This window comes from Osmerus mordax, chromosome 26 (genome assembly GCF_038355195.1).
Source record: "Osmerus mordax isolate fOsmMor3 chromosome 26, fOsmMor3.pri, whole genome shotgun sequence".
Classification (NCBI taxonomy): Eukaryota; Metazoa; Chordata; class Actinopteri; order Osmeriformes; family Osmeridae; genus Osmerus; species Osmerus mordax.
The window spans coordinates 214,889-242,325 of record NC_090075.1 but is presented as its reverse complement, the minus strand read 5'-3'; the positions used below and the strand labels follow the sequence as shown (position 1 = coordinate 242,325).

Here is a 27,437-nt window from a genome sequence, read left to right as displayed (position 1 = left end):
GTCAAGCTAGCTATTATTTTATGCTTATTCAGATGACACTACGTAACCTTAATTGGAAGATTGACAAAGCCCTTCGTTGTCTGATTGGCTGGCTGACATAGTTGTCTAGCTGCCTGGCGAACTGATGGACTGATGGGCTAGTCTTCTGGGCTTCTGTCTCAAGTGTTCTTGTGTGAACGTCCCCGGCCCCACGTCACTGTCCCTCTCCTATCCTGTCTCTCTCTATCTCTCTCTATCTCTCTCTCACTGGCCTTTTGTCTGCTAACTGGAGCAGCAGCGAAGGCCAATCATAAAGAAGTTGTCCACAGAAGGCAGCTGTTTATTCTCAACCAGCAACACCATCATCATCACTGTTAGCATCATGTGAATCCCCGATAGCGTTTTGTACTATGAATGCCCTCATGGTCTCATCCACGCTATGTTCTTATGCAGGGGACACGGGGCCATGACGCTATGTCCGTCATGGCCCCGTGCCCATGGCCCCACGGTGTGTCAGCCAGGCCTTTGATAAGCCCTTCTTCTTCTGCTCCAGCCAGGTGTCCGTGCTTGGCCATGATTATATTATATCAAATGTGCCGATCAATAATGTAGCTGTTTAGTAAGCAGCTGAGTGTGTTGCCGAGGGGCGATGCAGTGTGTTGCCGAGGGGCGATGCAGTGTGTTGCCGAGGGGCGATGCAGGCCGAGGGGCTGAGGAGGCGTGATCAGGAAACAGAAGTTCTCCCTCTCTGATAGTTCTGGCTCTGAGACTGGAAATATACTGGGGGGTCTACTTCCACACAAAGAAACCAGTCAGGGCAGCCAGATACACCATGACACGTCCTGAATACACACACACACAGACTTGCACATACACACTAGGGTAAATCTTGTAAACCTCTCATTCAAATGTATATATTTTTCTTCCAATCCTCCTCTCTCTTTTCCGCTTCTCTCCTCCCCTAAACTCTTCTTGGCTCTCTACTCCCTTCCTCGTGTTAGGGCGTTCTCCTCTTCCTCCCTCCCTCTCCAGTCTGTGTCTCATCAGTCTACCACAGTATCTTTGCAGCCGTATGCAGATGAGCTTGTTTCCATGGTGCTCTGCCTGGGCAGCCATTCAGCTGCTTTCTCGTCTGCTTCCCAGCCGGTCACAAAGACCTGAGGGTCTGAATCTGAATGATGCAGTGACGTGTTCAGCATTCCCTCCAGGCCTGAGGGGGCCAGGCCCAGAGGAGGGTTCCCAGGGTCCCCTAGCCCTCCTGGGGACGGCTGGGGGACACACTGGGCAGTGTTCACAGGGATGAACTATCAGTGCCAACTGACACAGCCCTCGTCCAGGCCGCTTTCTATGGCAGCCCACCCTAATAAACAAGGACTGTGTACACACAGTCTTTGACATGCATATCTGTACTCTCTCATATACATACATACACTCTTTCTCTCTGTCTGTCTCTCTCTCTCACATACACACACATATCCATACATACACAGTATACACATGGTCTTTCACACACATACCCTCTCTCTCTCTCTCTCGCTCACTCACACACACACACACACACGTGTATACACACTGCAGCTACAGTGTGTTGAGCCCCAGCAGGGCTGCGTGTGATGACACAATAGAATCTGGCCTTCAGTGATGACATCACACCTGAGCAGGAAGCTCTTCCTCGTGAGAAAAGCCCAGCAGCTGGTGTAGAGAGGGTTGGGTCCCAGACTGAGATCAGGGACAGAGGGCAGCATGAAGGAGTGGCAGGGCCGTTGGAGGAAGAGGGTCATGGTTAGTGAAAAAGAACGGTCCAGGACTCTTAATCAGCCCTCTGAATCCACCACTGTATCAAGCTCACCCTGCAACTGCTCCTCACTGACAACGTGGCTCCTCTTTACCACTGAGGCCACTTCTCCCATGGCAGCCTTTGGCTTGTTTGGTGTGTGTTTGAACAGGGCTGTTATCTCTCTCTCGCTCCCTCTCTCCGCTATCTCCTGTTGATCTGGTGAAGCCTCACTGTCTAATCAGCTTTTTGTTTAGCTTCTCCTCTTTTGAATAACTATGCCTTCCCTCCCACACACACTTGCAGTCAGAGAGCAGCGTGACGTTTCCTCCCTCTCTGTCTGCAGGCATTTGGAAATGCAAAGACGGCCCACAACAACAACTCCAGCCGCTTCGGAAAGTTCATCCAGGTGAACTACCTGGAAAGTGGGGTGGTGAGAGGGTAAGTCACCACAACATGCGTGTGTGTGTGTGTACTCGTATGGGTGTGGACACATGTACTTTACCATAGAAGGTCAGTGTGTGTGTGTTTCAGTTCAAATTCCTCTTTCATTTTTGCGGCGAGCCTGCTGGTCGAACCTGTTCCTCCTCCTGTCCCTCCTCCTGTTCCTCCTCCTGTCCCTCCTGTCCCTCCTCCTGTCCCTCCTCCTGTCCCTCCAGGGTCTGACTGGGACCTGTGTAATCGCATGCTTTGCCCCTCCTCATCCTCCTTGGACAGGAAGTCTTACAAATCCAGACGTGACGAACACAGTCAAGTTACACTGTGTCCATTTTATTTCTTGTTATTGTGACTTACTGCAGAGAGGATTTACTGCAGAATTTCAAGCCTTAGTTCTAGTTACATTTGTTTCTGTGAAAACCAATCAAGCCAGAGCTTCTCTCACAGGGCTTGTTGATTATTGAGGACAAGGGTTCAAATCCATGCTCTGCAAATGCTTTGTTTCCTGTCGTATGTGTGTGTGTGTGTGTGTATAAGCCTCCCACCCTCTCCTCAGTACCTGTTGACAGATATATATATATATCGAGTAGACCGCTGACCATGCTAATGCGCCAGTCCACATCCCTGGCAGGCCGTCTCCAGAAGACAGGCTCCTGTTGGAGCCACCAGGGGCCTGCCTCTGCCCTCTGGCCCCAGCACGATGCAGTCTGCTGGCCTGCCGCTGGCCGACAGCCTCCCTACCCTCCACAGGCCTCAGCAACTGAGCATGTTGGCGGTCATGTTGCTCTGCTCTCTGGGAGCTGCTCCTGTGGTCGGCTTTGTTCTTCAGCCCTCTGCCAGGGCATCCCCATCTCCCACACTGCAGACCACTCCCACACTGCAGACCACTCCCACACTGCAGACCACTCCCACGCTGCAGACCACTCCCACACTGCAGACCACTCCCACGCTGCAGACCACTCCCAAGCTGCAGACCACTCCCACGCTGCAGACCACTCCCGCGCTGCAGACCTCTCCCGCGCTGCAGACCACTCCCGCACTGCAGACCACTCCCACGCTGCAGACCACTCCCACACTGCAGACCACTCCCACGCTGCAGACCACTCCCACGCTGCAGACCACTCCCACGCTGCAGACCACTCCCACGCTGCAGACCACTCCCACGCTGCAGACCACTCCCACATGACCCCACACACACACATGCACTACACAGCTCAGTGAAAGAATCAGATGACCTTCAGTATAAATTGATTATTGTCTCTTTCCTTTTCTCCTCTTCCCCCAACACCCTCTCTTCTCTCATCCTCTCTTCTTTTCTGTTTCTCTCTCAACCTTTCTCTCTTTTTCATCCTCTTTCGACCCCCCCCCCCCAGTGCTGTGGTGGAGAAGTATCTCCTGGAGAAGTCTCGTCTGGTCTCCCGAGAGAAGAACGAGAGGTAAGGATGAACAAGAGGTTGTGACCCTTAATCCTGCCTCCACACAGAGACGCTCCCCAGGGAGAGACGCTCCCCAGGGAGAGACGCTCCCCAGGGTGAGACGCTCCCCAGGGTGAGACGCTCCCCAGGGTGAGACGCTCCCCAGGGTGAGACGCTCCCCAGGGAGAGACGCTCCCCAGGGAGAGACGCTCCCCAGGGAGAGACGCTCCCCAGGGTGAGACGCGCCCCAGGGTGAGACGCGCCCCAGGGAGAGACGCTCCCCAGGGTGAGACGCGCCCCAGGGTGAGACGCGCCCCAGGGAGAGACGCGCCCCAGGGAGAGACGCTCCCCAGGGAGAGACGCTGCCCAGGGAGAGACGCGCCCCAGGGAGAGACGCTCCCCAGGGAGAGACGCTCCCCAGGGTGAGACGCGCCCCAGGGTGAGACGCGCCCCAGGGAGAGACGCGCCCCAGGGAGAGACGCGCCCCAGGGTGAGACGCTCCCCAGGGAGAGACGCGCCCCAGGGTGAGACGCTCCCCAGGGAGAGACGCTCCCCAGGGAGAGACGCTCCCTGGGTTGATACTCAGATGGAGATGACACAGCATTCCTCTTCTCCACCCTAGACTACCTCAAACCCTGAATACCAATGCTCACTCACATCTACACACATCTGCACAGCTATCGGGAGTGGTGGTCTGCTCTAGTTATCCTGTATTACCTACATATAATACCTACCATGTATGCATCATGTTAAGTGCCTAACATGTCTGTCTGTAGGAAGTACCATGTGTTTATCGTGTGTGTGTGTAACAGGAAGTACCATGTGTGTGTGTGTAACAGGAAGTACCATGTGTTTATTATGTGTGTGTGTGTAACAGGAAGTACCATGTGTTTATCGTGTGTGTGTGTAACAGGAAGTACCATGTGTTAATTGTGTGTGTGTGTGTAACAGGAAGTACCATGTGTTTATCGTGTGTCTGTAGGAACTACCATGTGTTCTACTACCTCCTGCTGGGTGCTTCAGAGGAGGAGCGCAGAGAGTTCAAACTGCTGCAGCCTGAGGAGTACCTGTACCTCCGACAGGTACTGTGAAATACGCCCAGACACACCCTCCCTACCCTGCTCTCCCAGACACACCCTCCCTACCCTGCTCTCCCAGACACACCCTCCCTACCCTGCACTCCCAGACACACCCTCCCTACCCTGCACTCCGACACACCCTCCCTACCCTGCTCTCCCAGACACACCCTCCCTACCCTGCTCTCCCAGACACACCCTCCCTACCCTGCACTCCGACACACCCTCCCTACCCTGCTCTCCCAGACACACCCTCCCTACCCTGCTCTCCCAGACACACCCTCCCTACCCTGCTCTCCCAGACACACCCTCCCTACCCTGCTCTCCCAGACACACCCTCCCTACCCTGCTCTCCCAGACACACCCTCCCTACCCTGCTCTCCCAGACACACCCTCCCTACCCTGCTCTCCCGGAAACCCCCCCGCACTGACATTGATCCTCCAGCTCACGTAGATCCAGTCCCCGTCACCTTCTCACTCTCTCCCCCCTCCAGGAGAACTTCAGGATTGAAGATGAAGAGGACTTGCGTCATGACTTTGAGCGTCTTCAGCAGGCCATGGAGATGGTTGGCTTCCTGGCCGCCACTAAGAAACAGTGAGTGTCTGTGAGGGCTTTCCTGTTTTGACAAACTCACTCTACAAAGACTGGGACCCTGGTTTCCTGGGGTGTGTGTATGTGTGTAAGTTTCACTGTCTCCCCCCACCGCAGGATCTTCTCTGTGCTGTCGGCCATCTTGTACCTGGGTAACGTGACATACAGGAAGAAGGCAACCGGGAGGGAGGAGGGGCTGGATGTGGGCCCTCCAGAAGTGCTGGCCACCCTGTCAGACCTGCTCCAGGTGGGTCAGGCCTGCTCACAGGGAGGGTTCACCTAGCTTCTAGTGGATGCTGAGTTATGTGTAAGGGCAGCACTGTCATGTTGGCAGCTATTAAGAATTGTGAGACCAACCGGTGTGTGTGTCCACCAGGTGAAAGAGGAGCTGTTGGTGGAGGCGTTGACTAAGAGGAAGACGGTTACAGTTAATGACAAGCTGATTCTGCCTTACAGCCACAGCGAGGTATATACCCCTCACCCATCCCTGCCACCATACAGGCCTCACCCATCCCTGCCACCATACAGGCCTCACCCATCCCTGCCACCATACAGGCCTCACCCATCCCTGCCACCATACAGGCCTCACCCATCCCTGCCACCATACAGGCCTCACCCATCCCTGCCACCATACAGGCCTCACCCATCCCTGCCACCATACAGGCCTCACCCATCCCTGCCACCATACAGGCCTCACCCATCCCTGCCACCATACAGGCCTCACCCATCCCTGGCACCATACAGGCCTCACCCATCCCTGGCACCATACAGGCCTCACCCATCCCTGGCACCATACAGGCCTCACCCATCCCTGCCACCATACAGGCCTCACCCATCCCTGCCACCATACAGGCCTCACCCATCCCTGCCACCATACAGGCCTCACCCATCCCTGCCACCATACAGGCCTCACCCATCCCTGCCACCATACAGGCCTCACCCATCCCTGCCACCATACAGGCCTCACCCATCCCTGCCACCATACAGGCCTCACCCATCCCTGCCACCATACAGGCCTCACCCATCCCTGCCACCATACAGGCCTCACCCATCCCTGCCACCATACAGGCCTCACCCATCCCTGCCACCATACAGGCCTCACCCATCCCTGGCACCATACAGGCCTCACCCATCCCTGGCACCATACAGGCCTCACCCATCCCTGCCACCATACAGGCCTCACCCATCCCTGCCACCATACAGGCCTCACCCATCCCTGCCACCATACAGGCCTCACCCATCCCTGCCACCATACAGGCCTTCTGTCTCTCACTGCTTCTCCACCTACCTCTCTTCCTTTCCTTCGCTGTCTCTAACCCTAACCCTTCTCTGTCTCTAACCCTTCTCTGTCTCTAACCCTAACCCGTCTCTCCTCCTGTCTGTCAGGCCATCACAGCCAGAGACAGCATGGCCAAGTCTCTGTACAGCGCTCTGTTTGACTGGATCGTCCTGCGCATCAATCACGCTCTACTCAACAAGAAGGATATGGAGGAGTCTGTCCCTGTGAGACCCTGCACACACACGCTCACTCACACACACTCATGAACATAGACACACACACGCACTCACACACGTGTGAGCACACACATGCATGCTGACCCGTGAACATGATTTATGCTTCTTTCTGTTCCAGTGTCTGTCCATCGGTGTGTTGGATATATTTGGCTTTGAGGACTTTGCCACCAACAGCTTTGAGCAGTTCTGCATCAACTACGCTAATGAGCAGCTTCAGTACTACTTCAACCAGCACATATTTAAACTGGAGCAGGTGAGCTGTCTGTCTCTCTGCCTGTCTGTCTCTCTGCCTGCCGGTCTGTCCATTTTCTCTCTGTCTCTGCTAGGGATGCAACGTTTATAGATTTTGATGGTATGATTTTAGTCTGAGGAATAATCATGGTTTCGATTGTTTCTAAAGGTTTGAAAACTATTTTCTACCAAGTTACGAAGGGTTAAAACATTTTTTTTTTAAAGGTTGAGGGAGCGAGGTGAATAGCAAATGGGATGTGAGATGAGCGGTTACGTGACACTGACACAGTAAATTCAGAAAAGTAACATTTTCCAAATAGGTTAAAAGAAATATTTAAGTCACTCATTGTTGTAATTACATGTTAGCGTGAACAGGTGTAGGCGACTATTTGAAACCCCTAAACTTCACCGCTGAGAGGCTGAGTAGGGAAGCTAAGGTGCCAGACGCTCTTGCTGCCTCGTGGAAGTCGCTTTGGATAAAAGTGTCTGCTACATGCGTAAATGTAACGATCATGGATCCAAAGACTGCGTTTTGTAGATTTATTTGCATGTGAACAAGGTTGTGCATCCAATACATTCCATAGTAGTTTCACTTTCATACGAGATGGCGTTCAGAAGTCACAACTTCAACATCACAACGGGTTACGTGCAGTTTGAGGGGGTACATCGGGTTACGTGCAGTTTGAGGGGGTACATCGGGTTACGTGCAGTTTGAGGGGGTACATCGGGTAACGTGCAGTTTGAGGGGGTACATCGGGTTACGTGCAGTTTGAGGGGGTACATCATGCGTCCGGATTGCGTCCCGGGGGGGGGCACCTCCCGTAAATGAGTCTCTGCAGGGTTAGGGTTGACCCTGTTGGCCCTAACCCTAACCAGGTTGGGATGTCTGTTCTTATAAGAGGCACCCAGTGTGTTAGCATTAGCAAAGTAGGGCTAGGCCAACTTACGTTTTTCAGGTGGTAGGCTACATCATATTCAATGTCGAACTATGAAAAACCGTAATAATAAATAAACCGTTGTTGGCAGAGTTTGCATTCAATGTTTTTTGAGTCACCCGGTACTTTGTAAATGTACTTTAATGAAATGCTGCCATACCACAGATTTCTTTGCCATTTTGACTAACACCGACAAAGTAGGCAGAGTTTGTAGTTCGGCAGCCAATTGTGCTCGTGCCGTGTGCAAAATACCAAAACAAAACAAAGCGCAGATTAACGAAAGGGAAAACAGTAACACCTTTTCTTTTAAATTTTATATTTTTGAGTTGCTTTATTTGTCTTAAATAATATAATCGACAATTTCTGTAGAACATTTCGTTAATTCAGCAATGATGACACAAGCGGGAATCAGATCTCACACTACCATACGGAAGCTCGACTAAAAAAATCTTAGTCGACCAAGAGCATATCGACCAGAAAATCGACTCGTCGGCTGAGTGGGGACAGCCCTACTAATTACCGTAAGCAACCAAAAAGATTATACCTAACCCTATACCTGGCTCTTACAAGGAGGCTGACTGCGTCCCTGTTGTTATGGTTACTTATTTCAGACACTTTGTACAGGCTCATAATATGTAGCCAGCGCAATCATTTAGAACGGTGAACAGACAGTTCTGATTAAACTACTTAGTAGGTGTACATTATCACCTGATAACGGACACCCCTGCAGCCAATCAGAATTGAGTATTCACCCAGACCATGGTATAAGTGATGATAAATCACATACTATCAGCTCAAGCTAGCAACCGGAGAAAATGTCCTGATTTTGTACAGGCGTTAATTGTAACATCAGTTAATAGCTGCATCCCTAGTGTCTCTCTCTCGCTCTGTCTCTCTCTGTCGCTCTCTTTCTCGCTTTGTGACTCTCTCTTTCTCGCTCTCGCGCTCTGTCTCTTTCTGTCTGGCTCTCTGTCTGGCTCTCTGTCTGGCTCTCTGTCTCGCTCTCTGTCTGTCTCTCTGTCTCTCTCTCTGTCTGTCTCTCTGTCTGGCTCTCTGTCTGTCTCTCTGTCTGGCTCTCTGTCTGGCTCTCTGTCTCTCTCTCTGTCTGGCTCTCTGTCTCTGTCTCTCTCTGTCTGGCTCTCTGTCTGGCTCTCTGTCTGGCTCTCTGTCTGGCTCTCTGTCTCTCTCTATGTCTCTCTCTCTGTCTGGCTCTCTGTCTCTCTCTCTGTCTGTCTCTCTGTCTGTCTCTCTCTGTCTGTCTCTCTGTCTCTCTCTCTGTCTCTCTCTCTCTGTCTGGCTCTGGCTCTTCTGTTGCCGTATTATCCAGCTGTAAGTCTCCCCCCCCCCCCCCCCCCCCCCCCCCATCACCAGGAGGAGTACCAGGGCGAGGGCATCACCTGGCACAACATCGATTACACAGACAACGTGGGATGCATCCACCTGATCAGCAGGAAGCCCACAGGCCTGCTGTACCTGCTGGATGAGGAGAGCAAGTAGGACCCCTCGCCACCCCCAAAAACCCCCCCTCACAGGAACAGTCCTTACATTTTGGTTGCCTGGATGGCTAGGTCCTGGTATCAACAGGAGTGACTTGCCTTCCATCTCATCCCCTCTGCTTTTCTACTCTCTCCTTCCTGCCTCCCTCCTCCTCCCTGCCTCCCTCCTCCTCTCTGTCTTCTCCTCTTTCTCCCTCTCTTCTCCTCCTCCTCCCTCTCTTCTCCTCCTCCTCCTCCTCCTCCTTCTCTTCTCCTCTTCCTTGTCTCCCTCCTCCCTCCCTCCAGTTTCCCCCATGCCACTGATAAGACCCTGTTGGCCAAGTTCAAGCAGCAGCACCAGGGCAACAGGTACTTTGTGCCCACGCCGGTCATGGAGCCAGCCTTCGTTATCCAGCACTTTGCCGGGAGGGTCAAGTACCAGATCACGGTAGGAGCCTCTAACATGACCACACACTGGTCTCCTAACATGACCACACACTGGTCTACTAACATGACCACACACTGGTCTACTAACATGACCACACACTGGTCTCCTAACATGACCACACACTGGTCTCCTAACATGACCACACACTGGTCTACTAACATGACCACACACTGGTCTCCTAACATGACCACACACAGGACCACAGCTGCTGTTACAGTAAACCTGTATGTTATCCATCTCCTCCACCTGGATCTGCTAAGCGATGCTCCTGTTTCCCAACAGGACTTCCGTGAGAAGAACACGGACCACATGCGTCCGGACATCGTGGCGCTCCTGAGGAGCAGTGACCGGGCGTTCGTGCGGCAGCTGATCGGCATGGACCCGGTGGCCATGTTCCGCTGGGCCGTGCTGCGGGCGGCCGTCCGCGGTCTGGCCGGCTTCAACCAGGCAGGGAGCCGCCGTGCCGCCAGGACTGCAGGTCAGACACAGCCTACCAGAACCACACATAAGAACCACACATAAGAACCACACACAAGAACCACACACACCAGAACCACACACACAGAACCACACACGCCAGAACCACACACACCAAAACCACACACGCCAGAACCACACACGCCAGAACCACACACGCCAGAACCACACACAAAAACCACACACAAGAACCACACACACCAGAACCACACCAGAACCACACACACCAGAACCACACACACACCAGAACCACATCAGAACCCCACACACCAGAACCACACACACCAGAACCACACACACCAGAACCACACACACCACTCCCCAGCACACTACATCCCTAGTTGTTGGGAGCCTTGTGTGACCAGCTGACCAGGAGGCTGTTTGAGTGGATGTCACTGATCAGGGGGGTATTCGTCGTAGCTCGCTAAGCGGTTTAGCGAGCTAATTTTCAGGCTAAGATAAAAAATGCCCCTCTTTTTGGTTCGTGGAAGCAACTTTCGATAAATCACAATAGTAACATATCAATTAGCACTAACCTGCTGCAGAGCAGGCTAACGTAAGTGTAGCTGGATAAGCTTGCCACACCCCCAGAAAATAACATGGCAGCTCCCTTTTTGAGAGACCCAGTTGACCAAGGAGCCATATTTTAGTTTGATTAGCTTTCCATACCAATAGAGTTCTTCGCGATCGCCAAGATCCTTTATTTCACACGGATGAGTTCTTGTTTGAGCGATATCGATTCAGCCAACAAGGACTAATTTATTTGCAAGACCTTTTCGGGCCGTCTATGAATTCGTATCAATTAGATACTCTTTGGCCTTGTTTTTATCTAGCCTACTTATTCTGAAAGAGTTGAGATCATTATTTTCTCTAGCAAGAGACCTCATTCTCATTCGATTATTAATTTACATTAAGCCTACTGCCAGCAGGCACATTTAAAGACATGTGATCTGATTGATTGGGGTAATGAGGCACTTAAGATGAGCCTATACATTTCCCAAAAACGTTCGCATTTAGCTTATCGGCCATTTTTTGCCAAGCTGCTTGTCTTGCTCTGGCAGCGGTGGCGGTGTTTGACTTAGCCATGATAATATGCTTATTGTCTTCGTAGAGACTCATAATAGTTTGCTCGGATGGCGAGAATAGCCTATCACCGCTCTCTCTTTCGTCTTTTCCGCCATCATACCGTTAGAAAATCACGGTTTTGGTTATCGACCCTTCCTGCCTTTTGAAGTAGGACGTGCACGTGCAATTTCCCTGATAAGTTTAGCCTGATTGAAATTAACCACATGATTTGGATGCGGATTAGCCGTTGACAAACCGATATTTGCTGTTCTCACTCATCTCGTTAATGTTAACGGGCTAAAGGGACAATTGATTAACTTAGCTTCAACCCTTACGCGAACGGGGCCCAGGCCAGGAGACCTGATCCAGGCATGACAGGACTGCACTGTCACATCACTGTTTTTAACCTGTGTGTGTGTGCAGGTGTTGTGCGCCCCACTTCCAGGACGCCTCTTGGGGAGCTGCAGAGATCCAACCCTCCTGTGGAGCGGATTTACAAGTAAGTGACACAACATCCAACTCAACACCTTGAAACCTCAATGTAAAGCGAGGAAAACATGAGCACACAGCTGTTGGTCTTCTTCTGAAAGTGTACAATCCAGTCTTTATCATGGGTGTCAAAAACTTTCCTAGATCTAGTTAGAAAGAACACATGGATCCCCATCGCTCCACGACAGAGACGGAGGATCAGGAGGGGGAGGCCCCCCCCTCTCTCTCTCCCTGCCTCCTTCTCTTCCTCCCTCTCCCTCTCTCTCTCTCTCTCCCTGCCTCCTTCTCTTCCTCCCTCTCTCTCCCCCTCTCTGCTACTCTCTCTGTCCCTCATTCTTTTACAGTTTAACTTTCTTTCTTTCCTCCTCCCTTTCTCTCTCAGACACACTCCCGTGTGACCGTGCTTGTTGCTCTCCCCTCCACAGGCGAGCCTCTCTGCTCGATTTTTACTTTGACCCCTCTGACGAGAGCCCTCTAGAGGCCTTTGAAGACATCTTTGCTAGCTATGAGAGGAAGAAGTAAGTGGCCTGGAGGAGGGCAGGGGGGCAGGGAAGGATGCAGGGGGCACTGGTGTATTCATTCTCTCTGAGGATGCTCTTTATTCAGGAGTCCTCACTACCACAACATATAGACAGGAAACAAGAGGAGTTTGAGACAGAACAACTCTTTAGTTTTGACGGAACACTATTGTTCCTGCTTTCCCTCCCTCTGTCCCTCCTGTAGTAACCTCCAGGGTGTCCAGGTTTATTGTTGTAACAAAGTTTTGTGTCTGAGTGTTTGCAGATCTGACAGGAAGTGGACAGATATGAGCACAGCTCATTTACAGCTCAGATTACAGGCTTCCAACGGGCTCAGGGCAGCTGAAACCATGTTTCTCAAATGCATCTGCCTGCTTCAGATCTGTAAACACTGGATGGAGACTCACACTGGTACCTTTACCTAGCAATGTCCTGTGCCCCCCTCTCCCTTCCTGCCCTGCTCTGTGTTAGTGAGCGCTGGGGTAAGTAGTAGCACAGGCCTCACCTGCATGGGCCCGCTCTCAGGGCAGCAGACCCACAACAGCCATCCTAACCCTGCCAGAATCAGCCACTAATATTACACCACTCCACACAGCACCCTCTGGTGACAGCATTGTCACCAGAGGGTGACAGCATTGTCACCATGGTGTGGACAGTCACAGCATTGTCACCGCTGCGGACAGTCACAGCATTGTCACCGCTGCATGGTGTGGACAGTCACAGCATTGTCACCGCTGCGGACAGTCACAGCATTGTCACCGCTGCATGGTGTGGACAGTCACAGCATTGTCACCACTGCATGGTGTGGACAGTCACAGCATTGTCACCGCTGCATGGTGTGGACAGTCACAGCATTGTCACCACTGCATGGTGTGGACAGTCACAGCATTGTCACCACTGCATGGTGTGGACAGTCACAGCATTGTCACCGCTGCATGGTGTGGACAGTCACAGCATTGTCACCACTGCATGGTGTGGACAGTCACAGCATTGTCACCACTGCATGGTGTGGACAGTCACAGCATTGTCACCACTGCATGGTGTGGACAGTCACAGCATTGTCACCACTGCATGGTGTGGACAGTCACAGCATTGTCACCACTGCATGGTGTGGACAGTCACAGCATTGTCACCACTGCATGGTGTGGACAGTCACAGCATTGTCACCGCTGCATGGTGTGGACAGTCACAGCATTGTCACCGCTGCATGGTGTGGACAGTCACAGCATTGTCACCACTGCATGGTGTGGACAGTCACAGCATTGTCACCACTGCATGGTGTGGACAGTCACAGCATTGTCACCACTGCATGGTGTGGACAGTCACAGCATTGTCACCGCTGCATGGTGTGGACAGTCACAGCATTGTCACCGCTGCGGACAGTCACAGCATTGTCACCGCTGCGGACAGTCACAGCATTGTCACCGCTGCATGGTGTGGACAGTCACCCTCCACGCTGTGATTCAGCCCTGCACACTCAGTCACTCTGACTCACTGGGTTAGGGAGTGGAACCATCAACACTGTCTCCTAGGGCTCTCTCTGTGTTGGTCTCTGTGTGTGTGTGTGTTTATCCCCCTCTCTCGCCCCCCTCTCTCACCCCCCTCTCTCCCCCCCTCTCTGTGTGAGCCCAGCATGGTTGGGTGGTCTTCTGTAACTGAGTGATTTCAGTGAATGTAAACATCAAAATGGACGGAGCATAAATAGTTTGTTCTCATTTGTAGATTTGCAGAGTTGAGTAATCAGGCCTCCGCGCGACCCTGGTTCAGGAACGTTCTAGAACGTGTCCCGGCCGTTGGGTCACAATGGTGACCTTTAACCCCTGTTGGCTCAACTCTGTTCCTGGGTAACACTGCTGGAAAGCTGGTCTCTTCATTGGGGTCCTAACAGTGATGTTCTCACCCCTCCTTGCCCTCCCACTCCCTCTCCACCCTGTCCCACTTCCTAAAACCCTCCCCTCCACCCTCTTCATCCCATCCCCCCCTTCTCCTCCCCTGTCTCCCCCTCCTCCCTGTCTGGCATGGTCTCTCCACAGCTGCTCCAGTGAGTCTGCTGATGCCCGCCCTATAGATCACAGCCTCACACCCCCTGGTCTCCCCTCACACCCCCTGGTCTCCCCTCACACCCCCTGGTCTCCCCTCACACCCCCTGGTCTCCCCTCACACCCCTGGTCTCCCCTCACACCCCTGGTCTCCCCTCACACCCCCTAGTCTCCCCTCACACCCCCCGGTCTCCCCTCACACCCCCCGGTCTCCCCTCACACCCCCTGGTCTCCCCTCACACCCCCTGGTCTCCCCTCACACCCCCTGGTCTCCCCTCACACCCCCGGTCTCCCCTCACACCCCCTGTTCCTCCTCCTGCTGCCCAGCTGTGGGTTAGTGGATCTGTAGCTGTCTTTACGTTCTGGTTAACTTGGTCGTCTTATTGATCCTATACCCACAACATTCTTTAAGCGAGTGTTTGATAGTGTCTCAGGTCCGGTGCTAGAGATAATAAACACATCCCTTAGAACTGGCGTCTTCCCAGATGCCTTCAAAACAGCTGTTGTAAAGCCCCTATTAAAGAAACCCAAATTGGATAACAGTCTACTTGAAAATTACAGACCAATATCAAACCTTCCATTTATTAGTAAAGTACTGGAAAAGATAGTTTTAGTCCAATTAAATTATTTTCTTGAAGAAAATAAAATCCTGAAACTGTACTGAAACTGCTCTCACCAAAATAATTAGCGACCTCAGACTAAACTCTGATGCAAATAAAGTCTCTATCCTTATCCTGTTAGATCTCAGTGCAGTATTTGATACCATTGATCACGACATCCTAATCAATAGACTGGAAAAGCTTATTGGGTTCACGGATAGTGTATTGAACTGGATTAAATCATATATCACAGGAAGGAAGTTTTATGTTAGTTTAGGAGACCATAGGTTCAAGAAACATGAGAACTGCTACCGGATTGCTCAAGGAAGCTGCTTAGGTCCATTACTTTTTTGTTACCACTCGGCGAAATAATCAGAGAACATAACAGATTTCCATAGCTATGCAGATGACACACAACTATATATATCCGCTGAACCCAACGATGCAACGACCATCAATTCCATTACCAACTGCCTGTTGGCAATAAACAAATGGATGAATGATAACTTTCTTAAATTAAATGAAGACAAAACCGAAGTCCTACTATGTGGCCCCAAATCCAAAAGAGAGATGCTTACTAAGAATCTAGGAGGCTTAACCCCCTGTCGTAAACCAGAGGTGACGAGTCTCGGTGTAATCCTGGACTCAGATTTGAATTTCAACTCTCACTTTAATAAAGTGACCAAAACAGCCTTCTTTCACCTGAGAAATATAGCAAAGGTACGACCATTCATAAACCAAAATGATGCAGAGAAGTTAATTCATGCTTTTATATCCAGCCGGCTGGACTACTGTTATGCACTTTTCACTGGTCTTCCCAAGAAAACCACTGAAAGACTACAGCTCATTCAAAATTCTGCAGCTAGATTATAAACCAAAACTAAAAGGAGAGAACACATTAGTCCTGTCCTAGCTACTTTACACTGGCTCCCCGTTACCTTCAGAATTTACTTTAAAGTCCCTTTCCTCACATACAAAGCTCTACACGGACAAGGACCTAGCGACATTGCTAACTCCCTTATAAACTACACACCAGCTAGAACACTGCGATCATCAAATGCAGGCCTATTAGATGTCACCAGAAGCAGTCATAAGAAGATTGGTGATTCGGCCTTTGTCAATTACACCCCAAAACTGTGGAACAAATTAGCCATAAATATTAGGGAAGCAAACACGCTAGACATTTTTAAAAGACAGCTTAAAACCTACCTTTTTACCGAAGCATTTAAGGAATTTTATCTCAGAAGGGTTTTACTACTTTTATTAGTTATATCATTGTTTTCATAGATTTGCTATTTTAATTATTACTTTTATCACTTGTATTATTGTTTTTATTGATTTTATGTAAAGCACCTTGAGCTACAATTCTTGTATGAAATGTGCTATATAAATAAAGTCTGTCTTACTTCTGACATGAAGCAGCAAAGCTGCACATATATACTTGTATAAATACTTATATATAAAATATATATATATTTATATATATTCTAGTGATGATGGCAAGAGAACAGGGAACAGAGGCCCTGCTCCTATTGGTCCCTGAGTCTTAGCCGGGCTGGCTGATTGGCTGGCTGATTTCCCCTCTGTTCTCTGTCTTCCACACCCCCAACATCTTCCAACAATCTGCTGCTCCTCCCCCCTGACCGTCTCCCCCCTGACCACCACCCCCCTGCTCTCTGACTCCTCCTCTTCCTGAGCTGCTCTCTGATTCCTCCTCTTCATGAGCTGCTCTCTGACTCCTCCTCTTCCTAAGCTGCTCGTTGACTCCTCCTCTTCCTGGGCTGTTCTCTGACTCCTCTTCCTGAGCTGCTCTCTGACTCCTCCTCTTCCTAAGCTGCTCGTTGACTCCTCCTCTTCCTGAGCTGTTCTCTGACTCTTCCTCTTCCTGTCTTACAGGAAAAACAAGACCAGCAAACAGAAGCAGAGCATCCCCAAGGTAATCTTTTTGGAGATGTGCAGCATAGTGCTCACAGTCAGATTAAACAAATACTAAGTATTCCTGATACACATCATTAACCCTTGTGTTATCTTCGGGTCATTCTGACCCATCAGTCATTGTGACCCACCTTTGTATTGCGACAAATTTACCTCATACAAAAACAAAGTGAAGCATTTTCTTTTAACTGTCTGGCTGTCTCAGACCCCCCACATTGGAATGGTTAAAAGAAAATTATTTTTATTTGTTTTTGTATTGGGTAAAATTGGTTAAACACAACGATGGTTCGTTATGAACCTTTGGGTCATGTGACCCGAAGGCAGCACGAGGGTTAAGAACACATGTAGATATGTAACTGTATGTGAACACAAGTCATGTGGTCTCCTCTACAGAGCCTCCTTGACTCCAAGTCCCTGAAGTTCATCGTGGGTCTGACCCTGCAGGATCGCACCACCAAGTCCCTGATGCACCTGCACAAGAAGAAGAAGCCCCCTAGCATCAGCGCCCAGTTCCAGGTACAGAAGCACACACCTGTACCCCAACAGAATCAGAATCAGAATCAGAAAGGGATTTATTCGCCATGAAAGTTTGCACAGACAAGGAATTTGCTTTGGCAGGAAGGTGCATACAATAAACATATACCTAAAATTTAAATATGTGGACTAACTATACTAAGGGTACATAAACTAGCAGTACTAAGTGGGATAAATATAAGTTGCCGTAAATTACAATATAAAAATACAAAAATACAAATATTACAAAAAATACAAATGTACAAGATACCATGTTGTGGTGCAGTGCAACACACCTGTACCCCAACACACCTGTACCCCAACACACCTGTACCCCAACACACCTGTACCCCAACACACCTGTACCCCAACACACCTGTACCCCAACACACCTGTACCCTTAACACACCTGTACCCCCAACACACCTGTACCCCAAATATTTACTTCTAGAAACACAGCTCAAACACCACCTCCAGAACAACCAGACAGCTAAAAGTGGACAGTACAGAATATCCTTGCTGTGTAACTAGCAGACTGAGACTGGCATGTTTATGATGGTGGGTGCATTTGTTTGTGATGTCCAGACCTCCCTGACCAAGCTGCTGGAGACTCTGGGACGGGCGGAGCCCTTCTTCATACGCTGCATCCGCTCCAACGCTGAGAAGGTATGATCAGTACAGCCTGTCTGCCAGTTAAACCTAGTAACTAAACAGTAAATACTGTGTAACTATGCTGTGTATACTGTGTAACTATACTGTGTATGCTGTGTATACTGTGTAACTATGCTGTGTATACTGTGTAACTATACTGTGTATGCTGTGTATACTGTGTAACTATACAGTGTATGCTGTGTATACTGTGTAACTATACAGTGTATGCTGTGTATATGTCCCTTGATGTGTAATATTCCTCACCTCCTGTGTGTGTGTTATGGGCGTGAGCAGAAGGAGATGTATCTGGATGAGGCCCTGGTTGTGCAGCAGCTCCGCTACACAGGCATGCTGGAGACAGTCCGCATCAGGAGGTCTGGCTACGGAGCCAAGTACACCTTCCAGGTACCCCACACCTCACCACACCTTCCAGGTACCCCACACCTCACACCTTCCAGGTACCCCACACCTCACCACACCTTCCAGGTACCCCACACCTCACCACACCTTCCAGGTACCCCACACCTCACCACACCTTCCAGGTACCCCAAACCTCAACCCACACCTCACCACACCTTTCAGGTACCCCTCACCACACCTTCCAGGTACCCCACACCTCATCCCACACCTTACCACACCTTCCAGGTACCCCACACCTCACCACACCTTCTAGGTACCCCACATCTCACCACTGCTGATATGCATTCCTGTAGGAGTTCATGGAGCAGTTCAGGGTGCTGTTGCCCAGGACTGCCTCTGCCTGCAGGGACGACATCTCCGTCCTGCTGGAGAAGATGTGTCTGGACCACACCACTTACCAGATAGGAAAGACCAAGGTGAGGACCACACCACTTACCAGATAGGAAAGACCAAGGTGAGGACCACACCACTTACCAGATAGGAAAGACCAAGGTGAGGACCACACCACTTACCAGATAGGAAAGACCAAGGTGAGGACCACACCACTTACCAGATAGGAAAGACCAAGGTGAGGACCACACCACTTACCAGATAGGAAAGACCAAGGTGAGGACCACACCACTTACCAGATAGGAAAGACCAAGGTGAGGACCACACCACTTGCCAGATCGGAAAGACCAAGGTGAGGACCACACCACTTACCAGATCGGAAAGACCAAGGTGAGGACCACACCTTGATGGAGGAATATAAGCACTTATGTTCTACACTAATTTTCCAGAGGGAAGCAAAACACCAGATCACCCATCTGGGCCAATATAGGAGAACTGTAAACATTCTTCCCTGACCTCTCTGAAATGAGACGATCGAGCACTCTCCTGGAGAATGTGAAGTGCCAACATATTACAAAGCACACACATAGAATGAATGATACTACATCATAGGAAACAGGACATGTTATATAAACAAATTATAATAATAAGTGAATAAATCAAATAAATACAACATTTTACAATGAATGGTAGGCGAATATGTGCATTAAGAATACATACCTTATAAAATACACAAGATAAGCTTTTAGAAGCAAGCTACTGGAAAATATTGGATTTACGAGAGGCCTACAGGATGGTAATGTGTTGGTTCTGCAGGTGTACAGGAGGGTCATGTGTTGGTTCTGCAGGTGTACAGGAGGGTCATGTGTTGGTTCTGCAGGTGTACAGTAGGGTCATGTGTTGGTTCTGCAGGTGTACAGTAGGGTCTTGTGTCGGTTCTGCAGGTGTACAGTAGGGTCATGTGTTGGTTCTGCAGGTGTACAGTAGGGTCATGTGTCGGTTCTGCAGTTGTACAGGAGGGTCATGTGTCGGTTCTGCTGGTGTACAGTAGGGTCATGTGTTGGTTCTGCAGGTGTACAGGAGGGTCATGTGTTGGTTCTGCAGGTGTACAGTAGGGTCATGTGTTGGTTCTGCAGGTGTACCTGAAGGAACTGGAGCGTCAGCAGCTGCAGGACACGCTGCACAAGGAAGTGATGCGCAGGATCCTCATCCTGCAGCGCTGGCTCAGAGCCCATCTGGAGAGGAAGAACTTCCTGGACATGAGGCAGGCGGCCATCTTGATCCAGGTAGGATTACCAGGACCCCCAGCTCAATGCCTCTTCAGGTAGAGCAGTGGTGCTCTACCCTCTCACCTTGCAGTCTGAGAGGCAATGCCTAAACTCCCTCCCCTCCTCAGCGTTGGTGGCGTGGGTGCCTGAGGGAGGAGCGACGCCGGCAGGCAGCCTGTCTGATCCAGGCGGTGTGGCGTGGGTGGCACCAGAGGTCAAACTTCCTGCTGCAGCGGGATAGCGCCACCAGGATCCAGGCCTTGGCACGGGGCCACTCGGCACGCCGAAGGTACCTCACCCCTCACACCCACCCTACCTCACACCCACACTATCACCTAACCATAACACTCACCCACCTAATGTTAACACTCACTCACCTAACCCTAACCTCACCTCGTCATTAACTAAGTCTTCACAGTTAGGAGCTCATAAATATTCAATGGGATTTCTTAGACAAGCTCCTTGTGTTTTTTTTAATGGTACATCTGGCTCTTTTCACAGATGTCACTCTATACGAGAGGAGAAGAGGGAGGAGGAGGTGAGAAGGATGAAGGAGGAAGAGGAGGCGAGGAGGAGGAAGGAGGAGGAGGAGGCCTGGCTAGCCAGAGAGGCGGAGCGGGAGGCAGAGGACGCCAGGGCGAGGGAGGAAGAGGAGGCTGCCAGACGGAGGCAGGCGGACCAAGAAGCCCTGACAAAGAAGTTGGAGACAGAGGCAGCCAATAAGAACCTTGTTAGTGGAGCAAACAAGAAGCTTGTGAAAGAGAGCCAAGACGTGGATGACATGTCTGTGGTCAGCACCCTGCCCAGAGAGGAGGAGAAAGGAGAGGCTGTGACCAGTCCCCTGCCCAGAGAGGAGGAGAAAGGAGAGGCTGTGACCAGCCCCCTGCCCAGAGAGGAGGAGAAAGGAGAGGCTGTGACCAGTCCCCTGCCCAGAGAGGAGGAGGAGGATGAGGGGCTGGGGGAGGAAGAGGAGCGCGGGACTAACCCTGATATTGAGTCCAATGGTTCTCAGTCTGAGGCTGCAGCCCAGTTGGAGGAGGAGCCAGGCCCAGAGAAGACCCAGTCTGAGGGACTCCGGCCAAAGACGAACACCCTGGCTGCCGTCTCCCCCGGAGCTCCACAGCAGACCCATACCTGTCGGGCTTCCCCCCTAGATGTCCCCGCAGACGGCCAGCCGGGGCAGAACAAACCCCGGCCCCCCCAACTCCACAGAGGCCCCGCCTCCCGCAGCCAGGAGAAGAGGGAGCTGAGGAGGCAGCGAGGCCTGGAGCACAGCCAGAGAGAGAGCCAGAGAGCTGCCAGTAGGGAGGACCCCAGCCACCCAACCACGGAGGACCCCAGCCCCCCAACCACGGAGGGCCCCAGCTCCCCAACCAGCGAGGACCCCAGCCCCCCAACCAAGGAGGACCCCAGCCCCCCAACCAAGGAGGACCCCAGCCCCCCAACCAAGGAGGGCCCCAGCCCCCCACCCAAGGTCAAAGGTCACCAGGCACCCAGTGGGTCAGAGGTCAAGCTGAAGGAGCGAGCGGACAGCAAGGAGCTGGATCAGTACACTTTCGTAGCCTGGAAGGGGAAGAGGGAGGACCAGAGAGAGGCTAGGTCCTTGTCCTCCCCTGGCCCGGCGCGGCCCACCTCCCTGCCCCTACAGCAGCCCTGCAGGAACGGGCATGGCGAGGCTGTCGGCCTACAACGCTACCAGCGGCCCGGCGGCATGAAGGAGAAGGAGAAGTGGAGGGGGGGGAGGAGGAGCGATGGGGGGGGTAGCCCCGGCCCGCCCCTCAGCAAGGACGACTGGAGGAAGAAACCTCTTCAGTACGTCTCCTCTTAAGTTAGCTAGCACGCTAAACATCTTCCCAACTTCCAGAGTCCGGAAGTCTGGGATTATTTAGATGGATTTATTTATCTGTATTATGTGTAGAAGTATGTGTCAGCAAGCGTCCTTGTGTTGTGATGTGACCTGCGTGCTTCTGTCCCCAGGACCCAGACCTTCTCAGAAGCATCGTCTCCTGGGTCGTCCCAGCACAGCACCACCTCCAACACAGAGGTGGCCTTCACACTCCTGTTGTAGCTGTCCAGAAGATCCCTGAAACTGGGCTACTTACTTAACGATGTCCCTGTGTGTGTGTATATGGTGTGTATATATGGTGTGTGTGTGTTTGGTGTGTATATATGGTGCGTGTGTGTGTATATATGGTGTGTGTGTGTGTGTATATATGATTGTGTGTGTGTGTGTGTGTATATATGGTGTGTGTGTGTATATATGGTGTGTGTGTGTGTACAGGTACTGTCTCCTGCTGACTGCCTCTCAGACATTTCCAAGAGCAGCTCGATACGGAGGAGGAGCCAGAGCAGCCCCGCCCCCCCGGACTCATGCCAGCCTCTAGCCTCTACACCAGAGAGGTACAGTACCCCCTGGACTCATGCCAGCCTCCCTCATCCCAAGTTCTCCTGTGTGGCTCCATCTGCTGCATGGATACTAAAAGGGAAGCTACAGCCAGTGTTAGGGTTGCCATGGCCATCTAAGTTAGTTACAGTTGTCATGGCCATCTGTTAGTTACAGTTGCCATGGCCATCTAAGTTAGTTGACCCCCGGAGATCCACATGGGCTGATGGGTAAACACTCTTCTGTAATCAAGTCATCCGAGGCTGTGGGCTGTCCACACACATTCACACACTCTTGCACACACGCGCATAAACATACTCTCACTCAAGCACTACGTGTTTACCCTTATAAAGCCAGGTTAGCTAGACTCTTAGTCATGGGAAGGCAGAGATGCAGGAAATACCTCCTGGCTGAGCACACTCATCCCCCGGGCTGCGAGCGCTCCCTCCAGCAGCTCTGTTGTGATGTGTTGCCATGGTGCCCAGAGCAGAGCTGGTCTGAGTAGATGAAGGTGTGCAGTAGAGCTGGTCTGAGTAGATGAAGGTGTGCAGTAGAGCTGGTCTGAGTAGATGAAGGTGTGCAGTAGAGCTGGTCTGAGTAGATGAAGGTGTGCAGTAGAGCTGGTCTGAGTAGATGAAGGTGTGCAGTAGAGCTGGTCTGAGTAGATGAAGGTGTGCAGCAGAGCTGGTCTGAGTAGATGAAGGTGTGCAGTAGAGCTGGTCTGAGTAGATGAAGGTGTGCAGTAGAGCTGGTCTGAGTAGATGAAGGTGTGCAGTAGAGCTGGTCTGAGTAGATGAAGGTGTGCAGTAGAGCTGGTCTGAGTAGATGAAGGTGTGCAGTAGAGCTGGTCTGAGTAGATGAAGGTGTGCAGCAGAGCTGGTCTGAGTAGATGAAGGTGTGCAGCAGAGCTGGTCTGAGTAGATGAAGGTGTGCAGTAGAGCTGGTCTGAGTAGATGAAGGTGTGCAGTAGAGCTGGTCTGAGTAGATGAAGGTGTGCAGCAGAGCTGGTCTGAGTAGATGAAGGTGTGCAGCAGAGCTGGTCTGAGTAGATGAAGGTGTGCAGTAGAGAGCCTGGAGGCCTTACAGCTAGGAACCCCTGGCCTTCAGTAGCATCATCACGTTAGATTTGGGGAATTTCTTTGGAACCCTTTGTAATAGTTATTAAAATAAGCAGATCCCAGGTTTTTCAAATGTAGATCTGGATTCCTGGACCATCGAAACTTGAAGGCTCTCTGACCCTGGTGGGAGAAGATCTTCCTGTCCCTCCAGGGGTCTCCAGGGCAGGAAGATCTTCCTGTCCCTCCAGGGGTCTCCAGGGCAGGAAGATCTTCCTGTCCCTCCAGGGGTCTCCAGGGCAGGAAGATCTTCTCCTCGAGACCTGTTGTAAAACACCCTTGACCCTCTGTGCTGTCTGGTGTAGGTCCAGTGGGTTTCTGAGGAAGATCTTGAAGAAGAAGCCTCCTAAGGAGCCCCAGACCCTGGAGGATGGAGACCAGAGCCAGACCCTGGCTGAGCGGGCAGCAGGGGAAGGTAGGACTCATGGCTGGGTGGTTTCCTTCCTGTGTCTCTTCTCCTGTTTGTGAATTTCCAGACTCTAACTCGCTCATACAGTAGTGGTGTTAGCATCCCAGTCTGTAGTCTGGTCAAGTTAACCTGTTAACTTTAAGCATGTTAGCCTTTTAACCTCTTAGCTTTTAGCCTGTTAGCCTTTTAACCTCTTAGCTTTTAGCCTGTTAGCCTTTTAACCTCTTAGCGTTTAGCCTGTTAGCCTTTTAACCTCTTAGCTTTTAGCCTGTTAGCCTTTTAACCTCTTAGCTTTTAGCCTGTTAGCCTTTTAACCTCTTAGCTTTTAGCCTGTTAACATTTTAACCTCTTAGCTTTTAGCCTGTTAACCTCTTAGCTTTTAGCCTGCTATATTTGATCCTTTTTGGCTGGTTAGCTTTAGCCTGTCAACCTTCTGGCCTGTCTGTAGACTGACTGGAGACCACGTGTGTTGTTCTACTGGCTTTATCAAACCGTTTGTTTTCTGGGTAAACAGTGACTCGTGTAGGAGCAGGCGCTGTGGTAACAGAGTTGTTTGGAGTTGTCTTGACTCTGAGCTGTTCGGGCTCTGCAGCTGGGCTGCCGGCTGTTATGGGAGAACCGCTCAGCTCTAAGATAGAAAATATATATAACAAAAATATTTTCAGAAATAATTCCTCAGATTTTCATTAATACATTTTTTAGATGCTGTTTTGGTGGTTTGGATGTTCTGTCTGACATTCTGTGTGTTCCTCTCTCCCAGCCGCGCTGCAACCCCCCTCCCGCCCTCAGACGGCTGGGAAAGCCCTGGGGCGGAATCCCACGCTGAAGATCAGCCGGGCCACCAGAGTCACTGAGAAGTGGAACGCCTCCCTGGACCGCGAGATCACCAACACCAATGAGCTCCGACACCTGGACGAGTTCCTGGGGAATCAGGTAGGATGCTCTAACGCCCTCGTCACGCTATCCCAACACGCTTACCTGACATGCTAACTCCCTCTGTTGCTCCATGTTTGCAGGTGAACGATCTGCGCTCCCGAGGGAAGCAGCTTTCAGCCACGGAGCACATCTTCATCAATGCCACCATGCAGTTCAGAGAGACCATCAAGGGCATGTACTCTCTCCCAGTGAGTGTTGCTCTCCTCAAACACTGCTGCAGCACAACCCACCTGCGGCTCTTGATTGCAGCATAGGAACCCCTGTGGAACGTTTTATAAACGTTCTCCTCCTCCCCCCTTCTCTCCTCTCTCCCTGTCCCTCCCCCCCTCCTCTCCTCTCTCCCTGTCCTCCTCCTCTCGTCCTCCCCCCCTCCACTCCTCCTCCCCCCCCCTCCTCTCTCATGCTGCTCCCCTATCATCCAGAAGCCTCACATCGGCTACAAAGGTTTGATGAAGGGCTACCAGCACCGCGTGGTCAGCCTGGCGGGGGACAGGCAGCAGGCAGAGGTGCCGCTGGTAGTCAACCTCTTCCAGTCCATCCTGGACGGCTTCATCAGGGGGGAGATCAAGAAGGAGGAGGCCGAGCCTGCAAAGGTAGGGGGGGAGGGGGAGGGAGGGAGGGATAGATGGACGAGGCACGAGAGAGGGTGCAGCAGGCCAAGGAGAGCTGTCTTGATCACAGATGGTCTGGAGACTGGATGAAGTGTATCAGTACTATATTCCGACCTAACGCATAGCGCCAGACAGTCGTGATGGTGTGTGACAGTTGTGATGGTCATGTGACGTTCATGTGTTTCAGCCGGCCAAAGCTCGCAAGAAGAGACGGAAGAAAGACAAGAGTGTAAGTCTGAAATGGCCTCTTTCTACAATAACTACAACTCAGTGATTAATCAACCAGTGTGCGGTGTGTCGATGGTGTGTTGTGTTGGTGTTGTGTTGGTGTTGTGTTGTGTTGGTGTTGTGTTGGCGTTGTGTTGTGTTGGCGTTGTGTTGGCGTTGTGTTGGTGTTGTGTTGTGTTGGCGTTGTGTTGGCGTTGTGTTGGCGTTGTGTTGGCGTTGTGTTGGCGTTGTGTTGGTGTTGTGTTGGTGTTGGCATTGTGTTGGCGTTGTGTTGACGTTGTGTGGATCTTCTCCCCACAGTTGGAGAGCCCCCTGGACCACATGTTCAGCTCCTACCAGGTGAACATCATGCAGTCATGTGACCAGTGCACCTCCTACATCTGGGGCATGGAGAAGGCTTACATGTGCAGCTGTAAGTACCACACACACACATACCACACACACAGATGTGAGTAACACATACACACACCTACCCCACACACACAGATGTGAGTAACACATACACACACCTACCACACACACAGATGTGAGTAACACATACACACACCTACCCCACACACACAGATGTGAGTAACACATACACACACCTACCCCACACACACAGATGTGAGTAACACATACACACACCTACCCCACACACACAGATGTGAGTAACACATACACACACCTACCCCACACACACTGATGTGAGTAACACATACACACACCTACCCCACACACACAGATGTGAGTAACACATACACACACCTACCCCACACACACTGATGTGAGTAACACATACACACACCTACCCCACACACACAGATGTGAGTAACACATACACACACCTACCCCACACACACTGATGTGAGTAACACATACACACACCTACCACACACACTGATGTGAGTAACACATACACACACCTACCCCACACACACTGATGTGAGTAACACACACACACACCTACCCCACACACACTGATGTGAGTAACACACACACACACCTACCCCACACACACTGATGTGAGTAACACATACACACACCTACCCCACACACACTGATGTGAGTAACACACACACACACCTACCCCACACACTGATGTGAGTAACACACACACACACATACCACACACACTGATGTGAGTAACACACACACACACCTACCCCACACACTGATGTGAGTAACACACACACACACATACCACACACACTGATGTGAGTAACACACACACACACCTACCCCACACACACTGATGTGAGTAACACACACACACACCTACCCCACACACACTGATGTGAGTAACACACACACACACCTACCCCACACACACTGATGTGAGTAACACATACACACACCTACCCCACACACACTGATGTGAGTACCACACACACACACCTACCCCACACACACTGATGTGAGTAACACATACACACACCTACCCCACACACACTGATGTGAGTAACACACACACCTACCCCACACACACTGATGTGAGTAACACACACACACACCTACCCCACACACACTGATGTGAGTAACACATACACACACCTACCCCACACACACTGTGACCCAGCCAGACCTTAGCCAT

At 51.2% G+C, this 27,437-nt stretch overlaps 1 protein-coding gene across 2 annotated transcripts in view; it reads left to right on the top strand.

The window, feature by feature from the left end:
* Window positions 1-27,437, top strand: part of si:zfos-588f8.1 — a 54,887-nt gene that overhangs the window by 19,885 nt on the left and 7,565 nt on the right. The window contains exons 3-31 of one of the 2 annotated variants that reach the window (XM_067229575.1): window positions 2,100-2,194; window positions 3,565-3,627; window positions 4,589-4,688; window positions 5,177-5,277; window positions 5,392-5,521; window positions 5,651-5,740; window positions 6,661-6,777; window positions 6,908-7,042; window positions 9,327-9,448; window positions 9,737-9,878; window positions 10,161-10,356; window positions 11,844-11,919; window positions 12,335-12,427; window positions 16,962-17,001; window positions 17,394-17,516; window positions 18,099-18,179; window positions 18,459-18,569; window positions 18,878-19,000; window positions 20,051-20,200; window positions 20,311-20,471; window positions 20,684-21,994; window positions 22,160-22,226; window positions 22,464-22,582; window positions 23,986-24,095; window positions 24,850-25,022; window positions 25,106-25,213; window positions 25,448-25,618; window positions 25,824-25,865; window positions 26,165-26,276. In XM_067229575.1, the coding sequence (XP_067085676.1) occupies window positions 2,100-2,194; window positions 3,565-3,627; window positions 4,589-4,688; window positions 5,177-5,277; window positions 5,392-5,521; window positions 5,651-5,740; window positions 6,661-6,777; window positions 6,908-7,042; window positions 9,327-9,448; window positions 9,737-9,878; window positions 10,161-10,356; window positions 11,844-11,919; window positions 12,335-12,427; window positions 16,962-17,001; window positions 17,394-17,516; window positions 18,099-18,179; window positions 18,459-18,569; window positions 18,878-19,000; window positions 20,051-20,200; window positions 20,311-20,471; window positions 20,684-21,994; window positions 22,160-22,226; window positions 22,464-22,582; window positions 23,986-24,095; window positions 24,850-25,022; window positions 25,106-25,213; window positions 25,448-25,618; window positions 25,824-25,865; window positions 26,165-26,276 (4,462 nt within the window). The remainder of the gene's footprint in view (window positions 1-2,099; window positions 2,195-3,564; window positions 3,628-4,588; window positions 4,689-5,176; window positions 5,278-5,391; window positions 5,522-5,650; window positions 5,741-6,660; window positions 6,778-6,907; window positions 7,043-9,326; window positions 9,449-9,736; window positions 9,879-10,160; window positions 10,357-11,843; window positions 11,920-12,334; window positions 12,428-16,961; window positions 17,002-17,393; window positions 17,517-18,098; window positions 18,180-18,458; window positions 18,570-18,877; window positions 19,001-20,050; window positions 20,201-20,310; window positions 20,472-20,683; window positions 21,995-22,159; window positions 22,227-22,463; window positions 22,583-23,985; window positions 24,096-24,849; window positions 25,023-25,105; window positions 25,214-25,447; window positions 25,619-25,823; window positions 25,866-26,164; window positions 26,277-27,437) is intronic. The other variant, XM_067229576.1, reaches the window with a different exon arrangement.